The 23,577-nt window shown below is 42.4% G+C and overlaps 1 protein-coding gene across 2 annotated transcripts in view; it reads left to right on the top strand.

The window, feature by feature from the left end:
- The window catches only part of anne (polyamine-transporting ATPase anne boleyn), a 112,826-nt gene extending 90,317 nt beyond the window's left edge, over positions 1-22,509 (top strand). For both annotated transcript variants that reach the window (XM_084598268.1, XM_084598267.1), the window contains exons 17-28: positions 1,229-1,468; positions 4,723-4,907; positions 6,180-6,281; positions 6,904-6,983; positions 7,826-7,868; positions 9,971-10,080; positions 11,662-11,831; positions 12,475-12,625; positions 13,159-13,316; positions 15,214-15,302; positions 16,049-16,135; positions 17,246-22,509. In XM_084598268.1, the coding sequence (XP_084454394.1) occupies positions 1,229-1,468; positions 4,723-4,907; positions 6,180-6,281; positions 6,904-6,983; positions 7,826-7,868; positions 9,971-10,080; positions 11,662-11,831; positions 12,475-12,625; positions 13,159-13,316; positions 15,214-15,302; positions 16,049-16,135; positions 17,246-17,572 (1,742 nt within the window). In that variant the 3' untranslated portion in view covers positions 17,573-22,509. The remainder of the gene's footprint in view (positions 1-1,228; positions 1,469-4,722; positions 4,908-6,179; positions 6,282-6,903; positions 6,984-7,825; positions 7,869-9,970; positions 10,081-11,661; positions 11,832-12,474; positions 12,626-13,158; positions 13,317-15,213; positions 15,303-16,048; positions 16,136-17,245) is intronic.
- Positions 22,510-23,577: the final 1,068 nt, after the last annotated feature.

Here is a 23,577-nt window from a genome sequence, read left to right as displayed (position 1 = left end):
CAGGTGCACAACGTCACCATGCCTAGCTGCATGTGAACAGAGAATTTGGGATCTAAGGATCTCCGCGCTAAGTGGGGATCCTTATTAATGAGAGCATTTTGGGAGCATTTGGGAAGGTGCCTTCAGGGCATGAAATGTTGTCTATGCTGTGGGCCAGAGATGCTCCTAGAGTGGTTCTCTTACTCTTTCATTACCGTGAGAAAATGGCCATTTTTCCTTGGCCTCGGAAGATATTTTTTTGCTAGTACAAATAATGCTGTATGCATTATTTGTATTCTGTATGCGTTGCAGCATACAGAATTGCACATAATGGAATGCTCTTTCCAAAAACGTAAGTTACAAAAAAAAAAAAAATTCATTAGGGAACCCACAAAACATAGGAAAATTGTCATTTTTAGGGCGAGTTGATAAAGATAAGATAGAAAGGCGTGATATCTACAAACGCATTATTAACCATGAAAATTTAGAATATACATTTTGAAGATCAATGACCCAGGAACACTGTGTAAAAAAAAACTATCTATGCACTGCTGTTCTTCAGCCACATAAAAAAACTACAGGTGGAAGCAGCCTCATTTCTCGTGCTATGCAGTGAAGCAGTTCCTGGTTTTTCTTGAGGCACCAAACCAAAACTGCTGCAAACTGGCTGTAAAGGCCGGGTATGTGGGTGCAGGAATGTGTTTTTGTGGAATTAAACCACCCATACTCAGAGTCGAAGCTCACTGTGATCAGCTGGCGCCATTTTCGGGTAATTATCACCACTCAACACAGTCAGACGACGAAGCCTAAAATAACGTTAATGCTGCATTACCACGAGTGGCAGTATTTTTTTGTTTTTTTTTTTCTTTCTTTATTTTACAAGCGCGGCCACCATGCACTCTTTCGCAACAACACATGCACATTAGTTCTCAAAAAGGTCCATCGAAAATCAGAACGTCACCAGAGTGGGAAAATTTAAACTAGTTCTACAGATGCAGGGCCTAGACTAACCACTGGGTGGTGCTAGGTGCACGAGAAACGATTCCAAAATGTCAAAACCTGCAATTTAAAGCATTGAAAGTTAGTTTAACAAAACTTGAAGTTGGGCTAGATGGTGCATTGTAATTTGACTGAAGATGAAGCGCACGGGAAGACGTGCGCTTCATCTTCAGTCAAATTAAAGCATTGATCATATGAATAGGCTTGGTAACGAAAAGAGTTAAATTGCACCCACTGTCTGTACTTACAGTGCCACCGGAGTTTGTGGAGACACTGACTTCGTACACCCAACTGGGCCACCGAGTGTTGGCTTTGGCACATCGCCCCCTGACATCCAGCTTTGCCAAGGTGCATCGGCTTCCTCGGGAGGACCTTGAAAACAACCTCACTTTCGTTGGCCTCCTGGTCATGGAGAACCGACTCAAGCCACAGACCACCTCCATTATCCGCACGCTTCGAGCTGCCAACATCCGTACCATCATGGTCACTGGTGGGTACCACATGTGCTGGCTATTGTAACGCAACCCAGGCAAAAATCGTAACTGGTCTAAATGGTTTAAGGAACAATTCCCAGATGATACCAGTTGGATCCAACTGGGATTCAACTGGGATCTAACTGGTATCAACTGGGAATTGTTCCTTAAACCACTTAGAACAGTTACGATTTTCGCCTGGAAAAGCACGCTATGTAGTGCCATGGTGCCACTTAAGAACCGTGGTGTGGTCATTTTGTTAAAGCGATAACTGCACATACCGTATTTACTGGATTCTGAGCACCCCCTTTTTTCACTACGATTTTGAAAGTGAGGGGGCTGCTTTAGATTTGAAAAACCTAACCCTGCTCCTCCTGTTTTTATGACATCTTGGTGAGACAGGTGTAAGAAATAACATTTTATTTTATTTAGCAAGCAAAGTTGCAAAATATCTTCGGCAAACGCAGCTACAGTTCACTTGAACTTCAAGCCGTGACAGCCTTCTTCAAACTCATTCCGACTTCTGTTACAGCTGTAAAATGACTGATGCCAAGCAAAGCAACGCATGCGTGTGATGCGTGCGAAATCTAATGAGCTCCGCCAAATAGCCGCCGATGCCAGGTCCACACGAAAACGCGCTGACAGCTATGGGGATCGCTTTCTGCCGGCTTTTGGCATTCTGAGCCGCCAGGTTCCGTGCAGTGTCGGAATGCAGCAACACAAGAAGCCGGAGATCGCGCCGCGGTCACTGCTGCACCTCGGGATTCTGTTGAGCAAGAGCGCTGGCAGCCTGTCTGCATGCTTTTCCTCATGAAAGAGGGGTGCTTATATTTGCATGCAAGCTATTTTTTTCGAAAATTGGTTCAAAGTTAGTAGGGGTTGCCTAGAATCTCGAAAATACAGTTATTCAAGTTAAAAATACAGTAACATCTCTAATTCAGTCGCAGTTAATTTGGAAATTCAGATAACTCTCACTAGGAGCGCAGTCCCAGCTGACGCCTATGTAAGCTTATGGCATCGTACGCTCATTAATTCAGACATGGACATGCTCGCTCCGGTTAATTCTGATGGGATATCATGTCAAGGTACGACCCGTCTAGCCAGCAGTTACCGAAATAGGCGCCCCCAAACTTGAATAGCATGAAGCAGCAGTGCTAATTCCCTTTGTGTGTGCAGCCACAACGACTATGGGAAGTCCTGCATTTCCGGCATATAGCTCAGTGGCATAGTTTCTGTTTTGCGTTTCTTAACTTCAAGCCATCCCTGCAGCTGCGATCGGTCATGCGCTTCAGCTAGCCATGCCGTTTCGTGCACTGCGTGGTGCATCGCTGTTTTTATTTTGAGATGGCATTGCGCTGTTCCCACACCTATGCGTATATCCTTCGTGTGCATCCACATGCTGCTTCCAGTACGCCAAAACTGTGTGCTCCTCAGGCACAGTTTCACCGCACTGGGTGCTTCACCTCAATGCTTCACTTTGGTGATTCGGTAATGAAGCATTCTCAGCATGCAATAGACTCGAAATTTCGGTTAATTAGAACATTTATTCTAGTCTTTTGAACGCTTACTGTATTGAAGTACTCAAGGGAGTAATTTAATGGTCTAATTCAATACAGTACCCAAGGTTTCATTCCTCTTCATTCAAGCCTGTGCCTTGTACAGTCTGGCTCGGTCATAACGAAGTTGACAGGAATAGAAAATGACTTCGCTATATCTGGACTCGGAAAAAGATGATAATCTGATCCTTGATATTTAGGGCATGCTTGATTATTTGCAGCACCGCCACACGCTCCATAGAACTATGGCCCTCTCTTCAAAATGCGACGATTCAGGTGAATTCGCCATGGCAGGTTCGCTTTCACGTCTGTACTTTGTCTAAGCCTGTGCTTGACATGTGGTGAGCGTTTGCTCACCACATGTCAACACCAATCTTCATGTCAAACGCCCACTGTGCTGCCCACTGTCTGTGTAAACATCAGAATGAGAACAAAACTGCTTCTTTCACTGTGTGTCAACCGGAATTGAGTTTATATAAAGTGATTTCCTTTATAAAATTAATTTTTAGGATGTTTTCTTGGTCCCTAACGAGTGCGAAAGATCAGTGGTCGGCTATGGGCAAACTGATTCTTCGTTGCTGGAAGAAGTGGTCCAGTGTTGCCTGAACACGTTTCTCGAGTGCCGACTTCAGGATCGCAGCCTCCACGTCCAAATGCGAAGATGTTTTGCGCTCTGAACTCCCCGAGGAACATCCCTAGAGCATTTGCCGCTGCTGAGTTCGTCAGCTCGTGAAACTCGACATAGCCTGAGAAATCAAAGGATCAACTGGGGCAGCGAGCCAAGCTATGCAGTGAAATCCGCCGAGACACTTTTACTTACTTTGTTAAAACCATACACAAATTGTATTGAAAATGCAAGAATCAGAGTGGGAAATTGGAATCTCTTCGGTTATAACCGTTATTTCACTATAGGTGGTTGCTATAACAGGGTTGTCCTGTAGTTGTATAGTGCTAGCTCAAAGTATGGAAGTACCTGGCCTTGTGTAAATGTGGCTGTAAGCATCAAGTGTCCACTGTCACATGACCACAGTTTTACCCCTTTGGGTGGCAAATGGTACAAGGAAGCCAACCAACATTGCCCAATCAAATGCAACAGCAGGACTGCTGAATTAGTGGGCTAACAATGCGTGCAAGCTGACAGACATTGTGGCTAGACTTTGTAGTGGGTGGTCAACATTGAATCTTCGATTTTATTTATTATGGAGAGAATAAAGGCCCTATGTCGCAGAAAAGCTGGCTTCGGCATTGTCATTGTAAGCTAAAAATTCCGATTGGTGGAAGTGACGGCAGAGCGCGGCACAGGGTGCGACACCGTGGGCTTGGTCGGCCACGTGCGGGTATGACAAGCATTAGGTCTTTCGCATAGTTATTATGACAGATTGTGCATCCAGTGACGTCACTCACTCCAGAAATCTCCGATTGAGGCCACGAAATGGGACATTTTAAAGCTAATTTGGATTTCAACTAAACATTGAACAACTGAAAAATTTAACGCAAATGACCAGCAAACGGAAGAACATACCATGAGAGTTCCTATTAAATCTGAGGAGATCTAAAGAATGCTGAAGTTGTCCTTTAGATGTGCCCCCATTTTTTAATTTTTTTGTCTATAACACAGTAGATGTGTAAAGCAGTATATACTCGGGAGAGAAGAATTAATGGAAAGCCCTGTCATTCTGTGCTAATGCGCCTTCTCGCTTGTGCTTCTCTACCAGGCGACAACATGCTGACGGCAGTGAGCGTGGCGCGGGACTGTGATATGATTGAGCGAGGCCAAGAGGTGCAAATCCTGTCGTCAAGCACAGACTCTTCTGACATGGTGCCTGTCCTCAGCTGGCAGTCCTCAGAGGCGCCACCCCCCAGCAAGCCTCACTATGGGTCTGGCAACCACCTCCCCAACGTAAGCATGCATTTTGTTGTTTTTATTTATTTAGACCAGAGACAGTGGGATACATGGTGCACTCAGGCAAGGGGGCTTGGAGATTTGTGCTGGAAAGGTCGATCGAAATTTTCAGGAGGCGGTTTCTGTGCAGTGACGCTTACTAAGAATGTTGTTGGTATGTTATGTAATAGACTTTTTCCTTCCCGGTTATGCACTGAATGGAATATTAAAGGCACAGTTTACTGAGTTGTCCAATGAAGAGAATCTGGCATAATTCTCATTCCGGCAGTTATTGTAGAAATGACTATACATTTCTTAGGAAAAACACCATATACATAAAAATGAACCTCATATTGCAAGTTCAGGCTAGTTGGTGGCATTAACATGCAGCCTCGTTGTGTGCTAGTTAAGGATTGGAAGGTGCAGTAAATATTGAGCCTCAGATGACACTTTTGATTAGCAAATTATAAAACTGTCAGGTTGTGGGTTCCATGTACAAGTTTGTTAGCTTATTTGTTTCGTGGTTATGTTGCAAGGAGCTCTTGAGAAATCAACACTTTTTGGGCTAAAGATTTGCACACTAAGCATCAATAGTGGTCCAGAAATACTGGATTATGTGGACAACCACACACCCGCACAACCACACAACCACCAAGCTGACTTATAGGCTGTCAGCTTGAGAGAAATTAAGTGTGCCACTGATGATAGCATGTCTGCAATACGAGCTGTTTTTATGCCATGGACCTGCATTTTTTTTCTTCGTCTGTATTGTTGGTACCCAGTCGACCAGCTTGGAAGAAATTGAGATGCTCCACATCTCTCTTCCTTTTTTTTTTTATTGAATTAGCAATAAAAGATGCTGCCCCAGAAAAAGCGACAGTTTGAGGCCTTTGTCATGGAATATGGAGAGGAGATTGAGAAAAGTGGGGAGGGATAAAACATGAAGCGCGGCAGCCAGAAAGAAGAGAAGGGAAGAGTAGGAGAATGGTGACTGAACAGTACAGAGGAAAGTGTAAGGAGTTGAGCAGGAGAAGAGGGAAATGCAGTCGGCACGCACAGGCAAAGCTGTTGGCACGTAACCGGCGGTTCTGCGCCGTGGCGTGACATCATAACAACTTTGTCGCCACGGGCTCAGTCATCGCACTCTGTAAACATGCCATAAGCACATTGTTGATGCAGACCACGTTGTGTGAATCGTAGTCGTCACACTTCGTTAAACCCCACAAACCAACCAACCAACCAACCAACCAACCAACTTCTTTTTTTTTCTTTTCGCATGGTGTCTCTCAGGGCTTAACATCCATATCTGTCAACCTGGGCCATCCACTCGTCGCTGTCACAGGCAAGACATTCGCAGTCCTACGAGAACACTATCCGGATGTCCTGCGTCGGGTAATAACACACTTCTTATTCTCACATCCAATGCTGGTCAGCTTCCGGTTCAGTGCGTGCACGCAGTAATTGGTGGTACCTATTACTTATAAGTTTACAATTCTCCTCATATTGAAGAGTACAGGTCGTCTTGCAAGGCTCAGTGTGAGCTATGAACCCAGGCAAAAATCGTAACTGGTCTAAATGGTGTGAGGAACAATTCCCAGTTGATGGCAGTTAGATCCCAGTTGAATTCCAGTTGGATCCAACTGGGAATTATCAACTGGGAATTGTTCCTTAAACCATTCAGACCAGTTACGATTTTCGCCTGGAAAATGTTAACGAGGGTGAGGCACTTTTTTAAATGGCAATAATGGACAATGGCTCACCTGTCGTTAATGTTTCCTACCATGCACGCTGAAAAATTCCAATTCTTGTGTATTTGCGTTACAAGTGTGCATTTTCCCCGGTAATTGCTGTGCGTTTAAAATTGGAATAATAGGACACTGGATAACTGCAGTTGCACACAAACACTCATAACTATTTGTTGTTTTGTTACATGCCTGAGATTCTCTTCTTTAATTCCTGGTTTCGTGTTTACGATCACCATTGAGCTCTCAACATGTGATTTGCACGCGTGCAGGTTGCCGTGTGTGGTGTGGTGTTTGCGCGCATGGCGCCCGACCAAAAGCAGCAGCTGGTGGAACTGCTCCAGGAGATGGGGTGCGTAGCTACACAGATCTTTCTGAAATGTTTCTTTATCTTTGTGAATACCTGTGCATAAAATTGGCACCTATGTGCCTGAGAACAAACTGTTTTGGAAAAGGCTGAGAAACATTGCCTCAAATAGAAGAGCTTGCGCGATGAAGACAGGACAAAGCGAAGCACACACTCGCAACAGCATAGAACTTCCAGCCGGCATTATCTCATAAATACACTGCGATTTATAAATCTGAGCTTAATTTTTTTCCTTGTATGCTTTATGAATCGCGTATGAATCTTATGTTCTTATGAAATCAGTTCAGTCTTACACTGTTGTGAGTTTCTGTTTGTGCCTTGCTTCAATCTGTCTTCATTGTACACTTCTTATATTTAAAGCATTTATGAACAAAGTAGGCCACCAGAATATCCAACTGAGGAGAAAGCAAAAGGGGACACTTAGCTTCCTGCTGTTCTTTAGCTAATACTTTAAACTCTGTCTTCAGATAATATGCCCGGATATATTCTGGTATTGCTGCGGTCATGTTTGTAAAAGCTGACAGTATTTGGTTGCTCCTAAATACTTGGAAATTCTTGAATATTCAAACACCCTTGAGAAAAAGCGCAGCGCTTGGATTATTGAGTAATTTGTTAAGAATGTTGGTGATAGTATATGTCTGGAAAGTCACTCGTTTCAAATCTTACTTGAGAGAATTGTTAGTATTTAAATACGTGGTTAATGGCATTACCTGACCAGTTTGCATCGAGCGCATATATTTCGAGATCAGTCATATTTTCTTTAGTGGCATCTTCGCCCAGAACAGGCCATACCAGCGTACATCACTTTGTCCTTGTGCCTATTTCAGGTACTATGTAGGAATGTGTGGAGATGGTGCCAATGATTGTGGGGTAAGTCTCTTTCTTGAATATATTTAACAAAGAGGCGGGAGTTTCATGCTGTTCTTACAGTATGTTTAGGTTGGGTGTCTTTTATTAAGAAATGAATGCTTTATTTTTTTACGTTGGCTTTTTTTTTTTTTTTTTTTGCGATACTGCATTGAAAGTTTGAACATAACACAATGTCTTGCATCAACCACTTGTTCTTCTTGCTCATTAGATTGACACTTTCGTCGCTGAACAAGAAGTTACATGATGCACAGTCCGTACGAGCAGTCATTTCAAAAAGCTATGCAGTGTCGATGCATCAGTTCACATGTTGAACAAACAGAAAGAAAGATAGAAAATCTTGAAATGAGTATCTTTGTACTGTTAGTGCTATTTTGATCAACTTTAGTCGTTTGATGCAGTTGCTACACCAACGTTGCAGCATATTGTTGTGGCATGTCTCTTCCAGGCCTACCTCGCAAATGCCATTCTTACTTTCCAAACTTCCAGTTCAACATTGCCATCTGAAACCCTTCTCAATGCAGCTTTGGTGATTTTACTGACATTTAAAGTATTCAGTGCACTTAAGCAATACTGATGACATAGTTTAGTGTCTTATTTTACACTTTCTGATTGTAGGGACAACATATTATTGGAAAGTATAATAATTACAGATCGCAGTTATAAATTTGTAAACAAGGTGCATTTTTGTTATTTTTTATCAAGTAGCCTACAATGTCCTAATGAGCAGCGGCACTCCACAGTGCATTCCCTGCGGCCCTTTGAGCCATGCTACTTGCATTTTTGGCTGGGTGCTGTCGTGGCATCTCATTATGCGTCTGGTAATGAAGTTTGCAGCTATATCTTGTTGCCACGGTGCCGATGACTGCATTGCGGTCAATATTTCTATAAAACAGAACCATGTTTCAACGATAATCTGCCATAAGTGGATGCTGCGTATGGTTTTATTCTGCATCCACAGTATGCAGTTTCATATGTGGTATATTATGCAAAACTCTACTACAGTATTCCTGTCTGTTGTTCGCAGCACTTGTGTGTCAACGGAAGCAAACTTTTTGCATGCATCATATTACAGTGGGCTGTGAGTAGGGGTATGACTTCTTGATTTAAAATAATGGAACAAAGAGAAAGAAAGACAGCTTAAAGTTCACTGAACTAAACTTTCAGGATTCAGTTTTAACCAAAAAATCCTGGCGTACAAAGTGTATAGCTCTTGAGTACGTGTTGCACTCAACATTAAATAACTAAGTAACGAAGCCGCGGCTATGGCACAACAATAACATTGATGCATAAGCGGTGTAGTTGTGTGATTTGCGGTATCACTCCAGAAGCTACACAGCTCTGTGAACTGGAAAGCCCTATATCCTCACCGCCTGCTAGCTATGCACTGTTCATTCACTAGCATTACTCGCTTAGAGCAGTTATTCTATCAAGTAGGGGTACCAACTACACATATAACACTGCCATGGAGCAATGCATGGGTACCACAAAAAGGTTTCATGCTCTGGCTACCGCACTTATTGGGCGGTATAGTTCCATTGCTATCATCAATACACAGACCACGTGATGCCCTGCCATCTCGCCCAACTCTGCAGTAAAACCCAGTGATGGTATGCCAAATGAGTTCTTAGAATTGAACTTCCATTTGCATTTTTGCCTGCCAGCTGTGCCTTTCAATTGCTTTACTTTTTGAAATAACAGTAGCGAACTCTTCCATAAGCACAGCTCTATGTAGTACTACCACCGTCTACTTGTTAATTGTCACGTTGACAAGATGTCGAGATCGACTCTGAGCAAGTTTTCACTGCACGGAATTGCCAAAATAAATCACTGAAGAAAGCCGGTAAATCATTTGCCACAAATAATATTCACTGAAGAAGGAAAAAAACGAAACTTGTGTTTTGAAATAAATAAAAAAAATCTGCTGTTAAAAATAAAATACAACTAAGTCCAACCTCAAGTTGTAAGTCATTTGTTGTTGGCATTTACCGTTGGCAGACTTGCTGAAGAAGTTGTGGTACATGACGTCCTTCACCGAATTTCAGGTGCCGTATCACGCTCGTTACTTTACTCGTTTTTTATGTTCGTGTTTTTTGCGTGTGTAGGCCCTGAAGGCTGCGCATGCTGGCATCTCTCTGTCGGACACAGAGGCCTCTGTGGCATCTCCGTTCACGTCAAAAGTGGCTGACATCTCCTGCGTGCCAACACTCATCAAGTGAGTACACATAAATTATACTTACTTTTTCTATAAATATAATATTATATACACATATAACGTTCTTGCTGTAAACCAAGATGTGGGCAGACCGTGAAGGAAAACTCGGTGCTGTGTGTTCATTGCACAACCGCACAAACAAACGAGAATGCAGCAAGAAGAAACAGATGGGGGAAATGTATATGTTCAGCTTGTTTTTTCATTTTTTTTTTCTTTCCCGTCCTTGCCACTGTTCGTTTGTCGCAGTTGCCCAAAGTATTCTAAACTGAGTCACCAACTGGCCCGTCTACCTGTATAGGCTGTGTTCATCTTTCTTTTCTGTCTCTCCATACCTTGTATGTCTGGCCTTACTTTATTTGCTGAAGCTATATCAGTGGTTTAATTTTCTTTATTTCAAAGTAAACATGAGGGGCTTCAGTTGCACAGAGGCTTCTCTTTCCAGTTAAAGAGAGGTTTGCAATTTTTTTTTTTTTTTTTTTTTTTTTTTTTTTTTTTTTTTTTTTTTTTTTTTTTTTTGCTGGGGCAAAACGAAAGCTTGCAGTGGTAGGTGACACAAACTGCGCAGTAACCATTCACAGTCTATAAGCTCTTTGTCATTTTTCATGGAATTGATCTGCTCATTCAGTTTATTTCTCAGTGATGTTGACTGTGCTTGTTGTAACAATCTGAGATTCAGGACTACTACAGTTTTGAGGAAGACTGATTAAACCAGTAGTAGCACAGTCTTTTTAATCCAAGCTTGCTCAGTGTGAGCTGCCAGTTTGTTCAAACTCCTATCACCGTCAAATGTATACAAAAGGCTCGCATTAGTTTGAACTTCCGATTTGAACAGATTTTCAATCTTTTTCAAGCCTGAATTTGTGCAGTCAGCAGTTTATGTTGTTTTCGCCAGATTGTGTTGTATATCGGTCCATAATCGGTGATCATGTGCATATTGTTTGAGGAAGCCAGGGTCACGAAAAATATTCACTTGTTTGCTATCACTTTTTATTTGCCATGCTCATTCCCTCTCAACGCACAATGTGTTTCTGGTTACCAGTAGTGCAAAAGTATCTTGAATTTGTGCCACTCCTGCCTTTTATATTGTAATGCGCAAAAAGGGAGATGAACATGTTCATGATCATATTTCAGGGTGTAGGGCATGTATGCTGTAGATGCCGTAGCGGGGTGAAAGACAAAAAGCTGCGAAGTGCGAACATTGTGTCCTCACCCAGAATTGTATTTTTAAGGCAAAAGACTCATGGAATGAAATCTTTTGCACGAGATCTGTCATATTCAGCAAGATTCCGCGAGATGTGTTCTTATCTAGCGTTCCTGCCATTTGCAATCCCACACTTGAACACGCGCTAAGGAACGCCATGCAACAGGAGTGATGGTATCAACTTTCTGGAGAAAGTGTGAGAGATACTGCGCCTTTCCTTTCCTGTAAACTAAGTACAATTATATGTAGCACTGCAACAAACTCCGATAAGAGACAAACAATGAGAGGCAAGTGATAGGAGAGGAAGGGCAGGCTTTTGCCATTCTCCTCATAAGCGACATCTGAGAGACCCTCTAATTTTTGTGGCTGGGCTCTTTCAGAGAGGGACGTGCTGCGCTGGTGACCTCCTTTGGTATCCTCAAGTACATGGCGTGCTACAGCATGACACAGTTTGTCTCGGTGCTCATACTCTACTCCCTCTACTCCAACCTCACCGACCTCGAGTTCTTGTACATTGACCTCTTCCTCATCACCCTCTTCGCCGCCCTATGTGAGTGAACAAGTCTCAACTTTGTGGTGCCTTTGTATATGGTTCCCTCAGTCTTTACGTGCTTTCTATTTTCGCCCTTCTGCTGACATGCAAAAACTGCCTTTGATTTTAAAACGAAGATGCTTGAAACATTCATCAATCACTTCATCGATTAATGCTACGACCTCTTGTGTTGTTTTTATTGCACTGTTGGATAGTCGGGACATCAGTGTCAGTTTACATTTTTCATTTTTCGCAGTGTTACAGCGGGGTAACAGCGTAATTCTACTGTGATCTCTTTTTTCTTATATATACTTTGGCAACTTCATTACAACACATACTGATTGAACTGTGAGGTGTTTTATGAGCGGAACTGACGCAAATTTCACACTTCCCAAGAATTGGCCTGTAGGCATCATATTTAGGCATTATATTACGAAGGCGTAATTACCGAATTACGAAGGCGTAATTACCGAATGCCCTGTGTAGCATGCACACTTTTCCATTGTACGAGGATGGAGAATTCAGGACTTAAAGAGATATACTACTAAAATAGGCATTTTGTTTCTCACTTGTAGTGAAGTGGTATGATTTAATTGACATCAGTTTGATGGAATAGAGACATACTGGCTGCATCTAAAGGGACGATGTGTGTTCTTTGCAGTTGGCCGCACGGAACCAAGTCCTACGCTGGACAAGCGGCCGCCCCCGTCAAGCTTGATGGGGGTGACGCCACTGACATCCATCCTTAGTCAGATCACACTAGTCATTCTCGCGCAGACGTTTGGCATCATGGCACTTTGGAAGCAGCACTGGTAGGTGCTTCATATTTTTGTTTCCCTGATTAGTATTGTCCGCTAAACTTGCTTTGTGGGTTTGTTTGCACCACAGTGAAGTGACATCTCACCATGTGCTTTCAAATGCGAGGCTTTTTTGCTATGCACCCTGGTTCTTCTGGCCCCATATCTGAATAAGAATAAACAGTTTGCTGATATTTATTCACTTTTTAATAATACTGTGGGTGGCTTGTGGTCGTTTCAGCTCTAAGGGGAACAAAAATTTGTACGCTGTTCGATCCTGAAAAAAAGAAATTTTATTTGTAATTCTGGCAAGTTCAAATCAACCAATAAGGCTAGAAGGCACGATAGCAGCAGGCTTCTTTGAGTAAGCTGTTTCAGTAGCTAACACTAACATAAGAGTAGCTAACACTGTCACAAAGTTCTTGACAAGTGGCTGTAGTGCAAAATTTTTGTGGAGTGAATAGCTCATTGTATTTGCTTTTTATTGTGTCAGTAACATGCCAATGTTAGAGGCAGTAGAACATGTCGGCTCTGTTTTGTTCTCACAGGTACCGTCCACATGTACAGTTTGACGGGAGTGGGGAAGAAGAAGAGTTGAAGTGCCACGACAACTACGTAGTGTTTGCTGTGTCTGTCTTCCAGTACATCACTCTGGCAGTGGTGTTCTCCAGGGGACACCCGTACCGCAAGACAATCTTCTCCAACTGTGAGTGCAGCATTCTGTGTGTGCCCAAAGAAAGACATTTTTAAATTTGGGTAATTTCAAGGCGTTGACCAATCCCTCAGTGGTGCAATTTCTGTTTCAATTTCCAAACATAAAAGTCACTAATTGTATTCGCAGTGAGTGTGCGGTCAAGCAGCAACCGCTGCCTGTCACTCAGAACTTTGAACAAATTCACAAATCTGTTTAGCCAACATGTGCATGCAACCATACTCCAGCAGTGGGTGTGTAAACCTGGAGATCTTAGCAATGAATCGTACTTGCACATCTGGTCTTAACACAAACTTAATATTGCAACACTGGTGTGAGAGCCTGTCAGCATGCCTATATAACAATGCTAACACAGGGACCAGTTGATTGATGATATTTGGAGACTTATGCGCTACTAGCTACGAAAAGGGACGGATGAAACACAGCATACAACACAAGTGTTTTGCGCTTGTCGTGCGTTGTTTCATCCATCCCCTTGTGTAGCTAGCAACGCATAAGTCTCCAATATGCCTGTATAGGTTGTCTCTAAACCTTTCCTGTCCAACATGGTACATCGGCGTTCAAGAAGCGCAGTGGAATATTCTAATCATTTTGAGATCGTTTGGTGTTGTAATGACTATTTTAAGGTGAAAGCATTTCTTGGGATGTAAGTGATGTCCGCAGGAACACGTCACAGATCCGTAGCCAATCCAGCAGTAGCCACATAACAAGCCAAAATTGGCTGTATTGGTTAAAGTTCTAAACATTGAGTAACCAATAGCCAAAAGGCAGAGCCGTTTGCAAGGTTGTGCGAGATAATGAAAGAGGAAACATTTTTTACAATGAAGAAAAATAGTTAAGAAAAAGAAAAAATTAACAATTTAAAATTCAAAATATTAAGGAGACAAGCTAAGTGCAATCCCTTCATTTTTTGTGAAGTAGGTATTGTAAATCTTAACTAAAGCCTGCTATGCTGCATCTCGGTTAAGATGCAGCCGTGTTTGCTGATGTTGCCCTTGCTCTGTACTGCATGCATCTACTTTTTGTTGCAGTTGAATTGCCTCTGCTGTACAGCTGGTGTGTATTTTACTAAACCAGTGCAACATGAAACGTACATAGGACCCTTCATTTCCAAGTTCGTTCTTTTCTTTTTATATATAATTTGTGGTAAAAATTGGGTGATGCATTTTCTAGCTCAAATTTGGGTGCAAATCAAGTTTTTCAGCAGACACATTTATAAATCGGGCTTTTCTGAAATTTTTTTGTGAGCATTTCTTTTCCAGGAAAGGATGATATAAAAGTGCCTTTTTTGTGTGTGAGCTTAAAATAACTCTTCTTTTACTAATTATTTTCAAGACAGCTAAATGGCATGTTGACCTGAAGGCTGTTTACTGAATAGGCTTTTTTTTCTCTCATGTATTTCAATTATTTAATTCACTTTATTGCCAAAAGATGCTTAGGGTCATCATTCAACAAAAAGCTCTCTGGAATAAGCCGGTGATTTTTGCGTTTCCTTCACCTCTGTGCACTGAATAAAGTGCATTCTCTAGAAGGTGCTCTTTCAGGTAGCAGTCAGGTTTAACTACCTTAATAAAATTTGTTAACGAAATCAAGTAAAGCCCGGTTTTACTCTATTTACACGAAAATGAAGGGCCCTATACACGATTTTACAAAACGGTGAAAGGCACTGCCATATTGGGTGCTGGGCTGCTCTCATAGCACAGGAAAGAGTTTACGACTTCCCCCCTTAACAGCCCAGTCATGCTGGCTTCTCCAAGGGTCGAGAAATGGTCTATATATACATGCTGCATCATCAACCATCGTAACTAATTTGGTGTGAATATAAAGGCACGTACATTGAATACTCTTTCTTGTTCTTTTTTCTTCTCTTTCTCCTTGCTGTCTTGCTCAGACATGTTCATATCATCATTGGCGGTGATGACAGCTTTCACAATGTACCTGGTGCTGCAACCCGCAGAATTCCTCATCCATGCTTTCGAAGTAAGTGACGCTGCTCAGCCCTGTGCATGCAAATGCAGACCTCACCCCGTTCTCAGTGCTGTTCTTGCCTCCTTTCTTGTCCTAATATCCCTAGAAAGGTTTCTTTTAGTGTTCAGAAGTTTAGCGGGTTTTTTTGGTCTATATAGGAGCAGTGCAACTGACATCAGAACGAACTGCGAGATTATTGTAATGGGAACAGAGGAAATGGTGCTTGTGGGACATATTCGTTCATGTTTGTATTTGTGCTTGAGCAAGCTTCAGTATCTCATGCTTTACAATGCTGTGCACGTTTGAGTGTTGATGTCGGGGCCGCCGTTATTTCACTACATTTAAGAGTTTGAAGAATTGAAACGAATCCATCGAAGAAGCCTGCTTTAAATTTGATTTCTGTTAGTATACTGTTAAGCTGATTATGCTGCATGGCGCGGCGGCGCGCATGGCGTGGAGTAGAAAGAGGTAGAAATGCAAAGACTCGTTTCACCTAACCTCATGCATATCGCCACTCCACACAGCATAATTAGGGTAACATGCATATGCACTTTAGATGATTTTGTAGGTACTAGTATATAGAGGGGAAAAAGAAATAAATGTTCGTCTTTACTTACAGCATCTCAACATTTCATAGCTCTCAACCATAATAATGCATATTTATTTTACTTCTGTCAGTTAATCCGCACAATGACGTACAGTGACCTCCATGTTCCTCAGTTCGCATAATCAGAAACTTTTCTTTCTTGCCTTTGCAGTTCGACATGAGTAACGTAGATATGCGGTTCCGAGCACTGTGCATCGTCATTGCCCTGGGTCACTTTGTTGTCGCTTACATCCTAGAGGTAAGCAGCCCACGTATTGGTCTGACCGTAGACCCCTGCATTCAGTCTCATCTTAATCAGTGAACTTGATCAAATGCTTTAATGGGACACTGAGGGCAACTCCGTGCAGTTTTTATTCTTCGTAAAAATGAACTGTTTGACTTTTTGAAACTATGATGATATTTGTTTCTTTTACTCACTTATTTCCAAGGAAATTGGATTAACTAATGGAGCAATTCTTTTTCTCGGCACTCGGTTCACACTTGGCATCAAGGCCAAAAAAAAGACCCTGTGGTCCCCATCGGGAGGTGAATGGTTGTGTAGCCTACCTAGCCTTAGAGATCTGCGTTAAAAGTAACTCTTGGTGTCATTGCGGTTTGCCGGTGTAAAAACATCTGGTTTCATTTTTAGTCATTTGTAGCTTGTAAAAGCTCTGTATTCTAAAGGAAAGCTCCTTTTGGGAAGGTTTTTTGCATTTCCATTTGTTCATAATAAGTAAGTCCATGCATAATGAAGGAGTAGACAGCATAGCAAAATATTAACTGCGAAATAGTCTAGTGGTTCATACTGCCATACATATATATGTCTGTGCTGGTACACAGTGTTCAATAGCAGGGGTTTTTTTTTTTCCCCCATGGCCACTTTCAGAAAATAATCGAACTTTTGCTACAGGCTACAGTATTTAAACTGCGCTGGGCCCGTATTGGTCGGAAATTGAGAGGTTTGTCAGTTATGCACATCATTGTCACTGATCAGTTCCGTATGAGTGCTCCATAAAAATGTTGTCTCCTCCATCCACGGGTTTACAACTCTGATTATTCAATAATATCATGGCAGCATTGGCCAGGCGGTTGCTCACTATCCATTGAAGGAGTGCAGAGGCGAAATGCACTCTTGCAGACAAGCAGTAAGGCTTGCATCACGTTGGCAAAACAGCTAAACAGACAATGCTACGGCTGGCAAGCACTCTTATCTGCATGCACATAATCTGGTTCTTTTGTGGTCCTTATGGAGTGATGATCGAGGTGGCACTGCAATGATGGTAGTGAAGAATTTGAGAACTGTTCATTGAGTAGTTCCCGTAGCAGTGGTATCTCAAGCGCAATACACTTTTTTTTTTTTTTTTTTCAGAACTACTTTGTGCAAGGCTTCGTATTCAAGCAGCTCCAGCTGCGGTTCTTCAGCAGCACAGCCCCCTACAAGGAGCTTCAGGAAGAACTCAAGGACCAGTCCCCATGGACACCGCTATCACGAGAATCCTCCATCACAAGTGGCAGTGGGCCTCGCCGTTCACGCGACTGCGGTCTCCAACCAAGTGCCTTACGGCTCGCATCACCCCAGGAAGACACCAGCGTTGACAGTGCAATCGTCGTTGACGCGTCTGGAAATGACGGCATTGCAGATCGACCGGACGGCAACTGCAGCACCGTAGCACCACCTTGCGTCACACACATGTGACGAACAGCCCCCGGTGCTTCTCGTTTCTTTCGCTCCTTGTCTGGGCGATTGCGGACGCTGGCCTTTGGGATTCACCGTCGGCTGTTTTCAGTGATTGCAGCATAGCGATGGCAAGCTCCAGTGCCCATATCTGGTATGGGCTGTGGCAAAAACCTCGGCCAGTCATCGGCCATGGCTCCATTTGTGTGCGGCCTTGCATTGATGGGGATGTCAAGCCTTTAAAAACACTGCAGGGCAATGGTTTAAGTGGAATTCTGTCCCAGGCTCTTTGTTTTTGTGGCACGCCTGCCTTTTCCTAAAAGTACCATCTGACTACGGCTGTGCTGTTTGTGCCACAAAGCCTGGCAGTGGTAGGTATGAAATATCATGCAAAATTTACTTCAAGGAATCTCTGTGATGGTGCAGACTTCACTGTATGTACCCTTTTGAATATCAGGCCTCGTTGCTTCCCACTGAGCTTCTACTGAAGATGATTGCTATTGACTTGGTTTAGCTCATTTCCGTTCATCACAAAGCTCTTTTAGTAGGTAACTTGAAAGTTCTTGTTTAATGCTCACCCACAGTCCTTTTGGTAAGTCTAGATTATGCACGCATGATAAGATTGTGAGTGACGATCTAAAAGCAGCGCAGTTCTTTTTTTAAATGGTTCATGTGGAATCGGCTTAATGGCGGGGTCATGATCTACTACAAGGTGCACATTAGGCGTTTAAATTCTGTCTGCCTGACCGTATCTCTTCAACTGACTTTCATGCTGCGTAATACAGCTGAACTCCCACCAAAAAGCGTAGGCCAACACACTGCAGGCATTTGACACACAGGCATAACCTCATGTAAAGATTGCACCTTTCTATTTTGTTATTTTTTAAACATTTACTTACTTTTAGAGAAGTCTATTCTTTCTTAGTTTCATAGTCTGCACCACAAAAAATATTGTTACCCTGTAACTCAGCAGTGCATAGTTGCAGGCCGGTTGGTGTTATATTATTAAGAACAAAGATCGCAAAAAAGATACAGAAAAGGGGCAGGTGACAACATTGTATATTTGTAAAGCAAACACAATGCAACCATTGAGTGAAATTTTACAAAAGAGGTGCCGACTTCAGGCAGCAGAGGTCGACCAAGACGTTGTTCTTCTAGACGTCTCCAACTTGTTTGCCCCCATGCGCCTCGCCAGACTGCATTTTTCACCTGGTACCACTAATTAATCATGCTTATAGGAGGGCTACAAATGCATGTCACATTGTTGCTTACAATTTTGCTGCACACGTCATTTGCAGGTGCGGTCGATGGTTGACAGCAGGTGAGAAAAGCAGTCCGGAGAGCAATATGATGGCAAACAGGTTGGAAAAATTTATTGAGTGGGGACTTGTCTAAGCAATTGACTCATGTAGAGCTGCCCATTTGCATGCCCTCTGCAGTTAGTGTTTACTCGGTTTCTGCACAATTACATTGAAACGAACTGTTTCCTGCTTGTGATACCACTGTGCCAGAGCTTTGCAAGCAAACTGCAGGGCCACAGACTACTTTCAGTGCCCTAGTCACTGCCTTCAGTTTTAATAGCTATTCTTTTTGTACCTCAGTTAAACTCAAAACCAACTGAGTGCGACAGGAGAAGCCTATCGGGCTCCGGCTTCGAGTACGTATGTTAATACTAATGTCGAACTCCTCGCCGCTGCACATTTCCTGCTTGGTCTTGAATGTCTTGCAGTGCAGTCACTTCACAAAGGGCTTCAGCAGAGATGACAATGCGGTAAATTCGTCTTCCATGGATGTTGCGCGAGTGCATCGAAGTAACATTACCACTTAATGTCCGCTTTTTCGAAAAGTGGTTGCTGCCTCTACGACATTCCTTCTATAAGCCCTCTTTATAAAGCAGATTCACTTGTGCATTTTACTCTGGTCTTTGTACCTTTACACAAAGGAATCATTTCTGGACATTACCTATTTCTAGTGCTTTTCTTGCTCCTCATTCTTTTGCACCGCATCAACAGAGCTTAGCACTTAATCTTCCGTATGCGGTTGCAAGTGGCTTCTAGTCTGCAGGTTGTTGTATCGATGAGGTTTTGATGGACTGCAAGAATAGTGCGAGGTGAGAAGTTCACGTTGAGTTTCTTGTCATCAGGATTGTTTGTTACAATAGAATCGAGTCTCATTGATACAAGCAGCGACGTTTTAGGAAGTGGGTTGTGGACAGTGGAGCCCAAAAATCTGTTTTCTGTTTCACCAGCATGCGCTGGGAAAGTGGCAAATTTGTGTACATTCTAATGAAATATTGTCTTTTAGTTATGCATTCTCCTAAAATACGTGAGTAGGCAGAGTCATGAAACAACTTCAGAAATCGTCCTATTTATACGGCAGTGTTATTTATGCAATTCGATTTTAGAAATAAACTGCTTTGCCTTCTTTTAACTGCATAGGGCTTACCTTGCACACTGCTTACGTGTGCTGGCAAGCTTCCTAGTTGCCAAATGTTGTTGATGGATTTACGTTAAGGTCTATTTTTGCAAAACTAGAAGCATGCATGAAGTTTTGTCTTCAGGCTCGTTTTTGACTATTTATTGCGGCATTTTGGCTGCACAACTAATGCCCTCATGCTTTTTTTACCTCAGTTAGGCAATGCAATTGCGTTCTGTACTTAGAGGCTGACGTGTGCTAGTCCCCGCTGCTTTTTTAGCTGTTCAGCCGTGCATTGTGAAAGAGACTAAAGCACATGAAATATCTTGGTTGTGCCACTGGAGTATATTTCGGCAACATGCCCAAACTAAGGTTTGTTGCAGTGTGTTTCTACACAATCTGTATTGAGCTTGGTCTGTCTAACTGTGTGTGTACATTTGAGTTTGGTTTGTGTGTATATATATTGATTGACTGTATAGCATTGATTGAATGGATACGTGGTGTATTTCAGGCCTTCTTGCACCCAGAAACCTATACTCTGGAATACTTTTTCTTAGCAGTGGGCGCAAAGGTAGTGAGGCGGGGCACCGCGCGGCTTTCAGTCAGCATAGACGTTGCAGATTGTTTTCATCATTTGCTTTGACAGCCAGCGTCTCTTGAACTTTGACTCGAATCTTGTCTGGTGAAAACGCTTCCAACCCTTGCGAAGGGGATGAACCGGAACGACCCGAACAGGCGGCTGTCGCCATCTTGTCTGCAAAGTCTGGGCATCTTGAAAACCCACTACAGACATATCAGACGAGAAAACTCATTGGAACCAATAAAAGTGTCTTAGGCATAACAGCTTTATTTCGGAAAACCGGTTTCGTTATAAAAAAATATACCACGCGCTACGGTTTCAATTTGTGTTTGCAGAAACTGCTCATGTAACTAGGGTCTATATTCAGCTGTGTAGGAAGATGATGCATTTTGGCTCCGTAGCTTTGGCTCCATTGCCAAGAAAAAGTGTCCCTGAGTATAGGAATGCAGACATGTGACAGACTGCTTGTAGCCGATATGCAGCAGGTCAGCGTTTATAGCTGGTTTTGCACCTGATAGTTGGTAGTAAGCTTCTGCATAAAGAACTAACTGCTTTCTGATCAAAGGTCAGCTGTTAGGTCTCCTTTTATATGTAAGAGGTGAAAGTTTCCAGACATATTCTGCTTTGAAGTTTTGCTGCATGTTCCTTTACGTCATGAAAAATCCTTGTCGGGTCACTTTCTACTGCCTTTGCTAAACACGGTGTATTTGTCACAGGGATTCGCCGCTAGGGCCGTGCACTTTAAAGTGCCATTTGTTTGTGGACCATTCAGCTGCTTTTTATGCTACCGACATAATCCAGCTTACTTTCTTATTTTGCTGCATAAAGCTGGGCTTACGCCACACATCAACAAGAAACCTCCATGTAAATTTCCGTCCAAAACTCGTTGGCTGGCTCAGCTTTACGCACCTGTCAATGCTGCTTTAACGTAGCTGTAAGCACGCTTGATACTGAACATCATTTGTTGACGAGGAAAAGCAGGCGAATCTTGCTCGCAAACCATTCTCCGACATTATTTGTACACTTCAAAATCTACAAAACATGCACTGCTGATATTTTCAGGGCATTTGTTGTGTAGCCTTGACATGTTTTAGTAATTTCTTATTTTGTTTCTAATTTAAGTGTTCTGTTCTACTATTAATTACTCTGTTAACACCTCAGAATTTTCCAGGAAGCTTTATGATGTGCCGTGCAAGTTTAACAAAAATGCCATTTCTGACTGCCACAGTAAAGTTTCTTGCGGAGTAACCACTCTTGCTACATGCTATACTACCTCTACCACACAGACCCGGGACTTCCTGGTTTTACCGCTTTCAAATTTACCTTTTACACAATGGACAGAGTTTCGTCCCTTGGCACCTATATATTTGTCTTTCTTTTTAATCAAATAACTGAGCTTACTGAACTTTAAGCAATGCATAAATGATTTGCTTTTAATGGAGACCAGCTATCAACTGCGCTTGTAATCTGGTTTGGCATAATTACTATATTGCATGCATCTGTGGTCTTCCAATGAGAGTATTGCCTTGCCAGAAAATGTGCGAATGGTTGTAGATGTGATTTTTGCAGGAGGCCTTCAACTTAGATTTTGAGATCAGGCACTTTGCTGCATGGTAGTTACAAAATGTCCTGTTGCAACAATGTCAAAGGGGTCTGTATGATTGTAAAACAAACAATAGGGAACTCTGCAGGTCTCTGAAATACTGCAGTAAGCTGCTTTGTAACTTTCCTTTTAAATGCAAATATTTATAAGTGACTTTGTACCTCCTACAGTTGTAACAGCTAAGCTTGTTCTAGCAGCGAGGGCATTTTTCAGGCAAACAGTGAAAAAAAAAAAAAAAAAAAAGTAGAAGAAAAAGTATTGTCTTAAGACAACATATTAGAGAATGGGACATATCTGCCACGAAAGTTGTTTTTATTTGGAGAGTAAATAAAAATATCACGCTTGTGTTTCATTTCTAAACTTTTATTGCGACTTCCTGACTGTATAGTGCATGCATGGGGTGCCTTTGATTTATTTGACTCTTGAGTGCTCGTACTTTTTTTAGGAACTGTTCATGGAAGGGTCCCGTCACAATGGCTTAGTGTTTAGGGCGATGAACTACTGAACCCAAGGACGCAGGATAAGATCCTGGCTGCGGAGGCTGCTTTTCGATGAAGGCAAAATGCAAGGTGCCCATGTGCTGTACAATGTCAGTGCTTGTTTAAGAACCCTAAGTGGTTGAAATTTCTGGAACACTCCACCATGATGTCTCGCATAGACATCACTGCTTTGAGATGTTGAACACCACAAAGGAAACCAAGCCTGTTCTCTTTACCAATGTCGAGTTAGCACTACATCAAGCTGTACTAAGGGGAGGTAAGGTTGCCTGTGAAAATGACATTTCTCATTTGAGCATTGAATCTTATGTCAGGGGTAAAAAAAAGATGTCAGTGAAATTTAGCAAACAATGTTAGCATTTCTGAAAACAAGGCCATGGCAAATGAAAGCAGATTGAAGTGCTGTCTTCAGGATGCATAGTCTGCAACTTTAGCCTTTCAGCCTTCTCTTCCACCTTAGAAAAATTACAAGAATGCCCCATATTAGTTCACTGTGTATGTCTGGAGCCCATAGGTCGTGGCTAAAACTGGATTTTGACTCATTCTTGTACTCTGAACACGTTTCTTTGTGTGAGTTCAACACAAATTTTGACTTAAAATGCACCTTTTAGAAAACGCGTTTCCAGTGCACAAATCTGAAGAATACGCTGTATTAGGGCTTAGGGGAATGGAAATCATGCCGACATCAAGAACGTTTTATCGAAGTTATTTTATGCCGTCTATGCATAGGACACACACATCACACATATTTCCTCTTTACAAGCCAGTGTATGAAATGTGTGGTGATGAGCTCACAATCAATCCCATTTTAATATCATGCCCTCAACTTGAACATCTTAGAAAAATATATTTTACAGTATTTTATAATGAACACATTCCATTTCGCCCTGCGTTGCTTTTAGGCAAACAAGCATTCGTCGATTTTTCTCGT

The sequence above is a fragment of the Amblyomma maculatum genome, chromosome 3 (assembly GCF_055883805.1).
Source record: "Amblyomma maculatum isolate TAMU_Amacu chromosome 3, ASM5588380v1, whole genome shotgun sequence".
NCBI classification, from domain to species: Eukaryota; Metazoa; Arthropoda; class Arachnida; order Ixodida; family Ixodidae; genus Amblyomma; species Amblyomma maculatum.
This window is presented reverse-complemented; position numbering and strand designations above follow the sequence as displayed.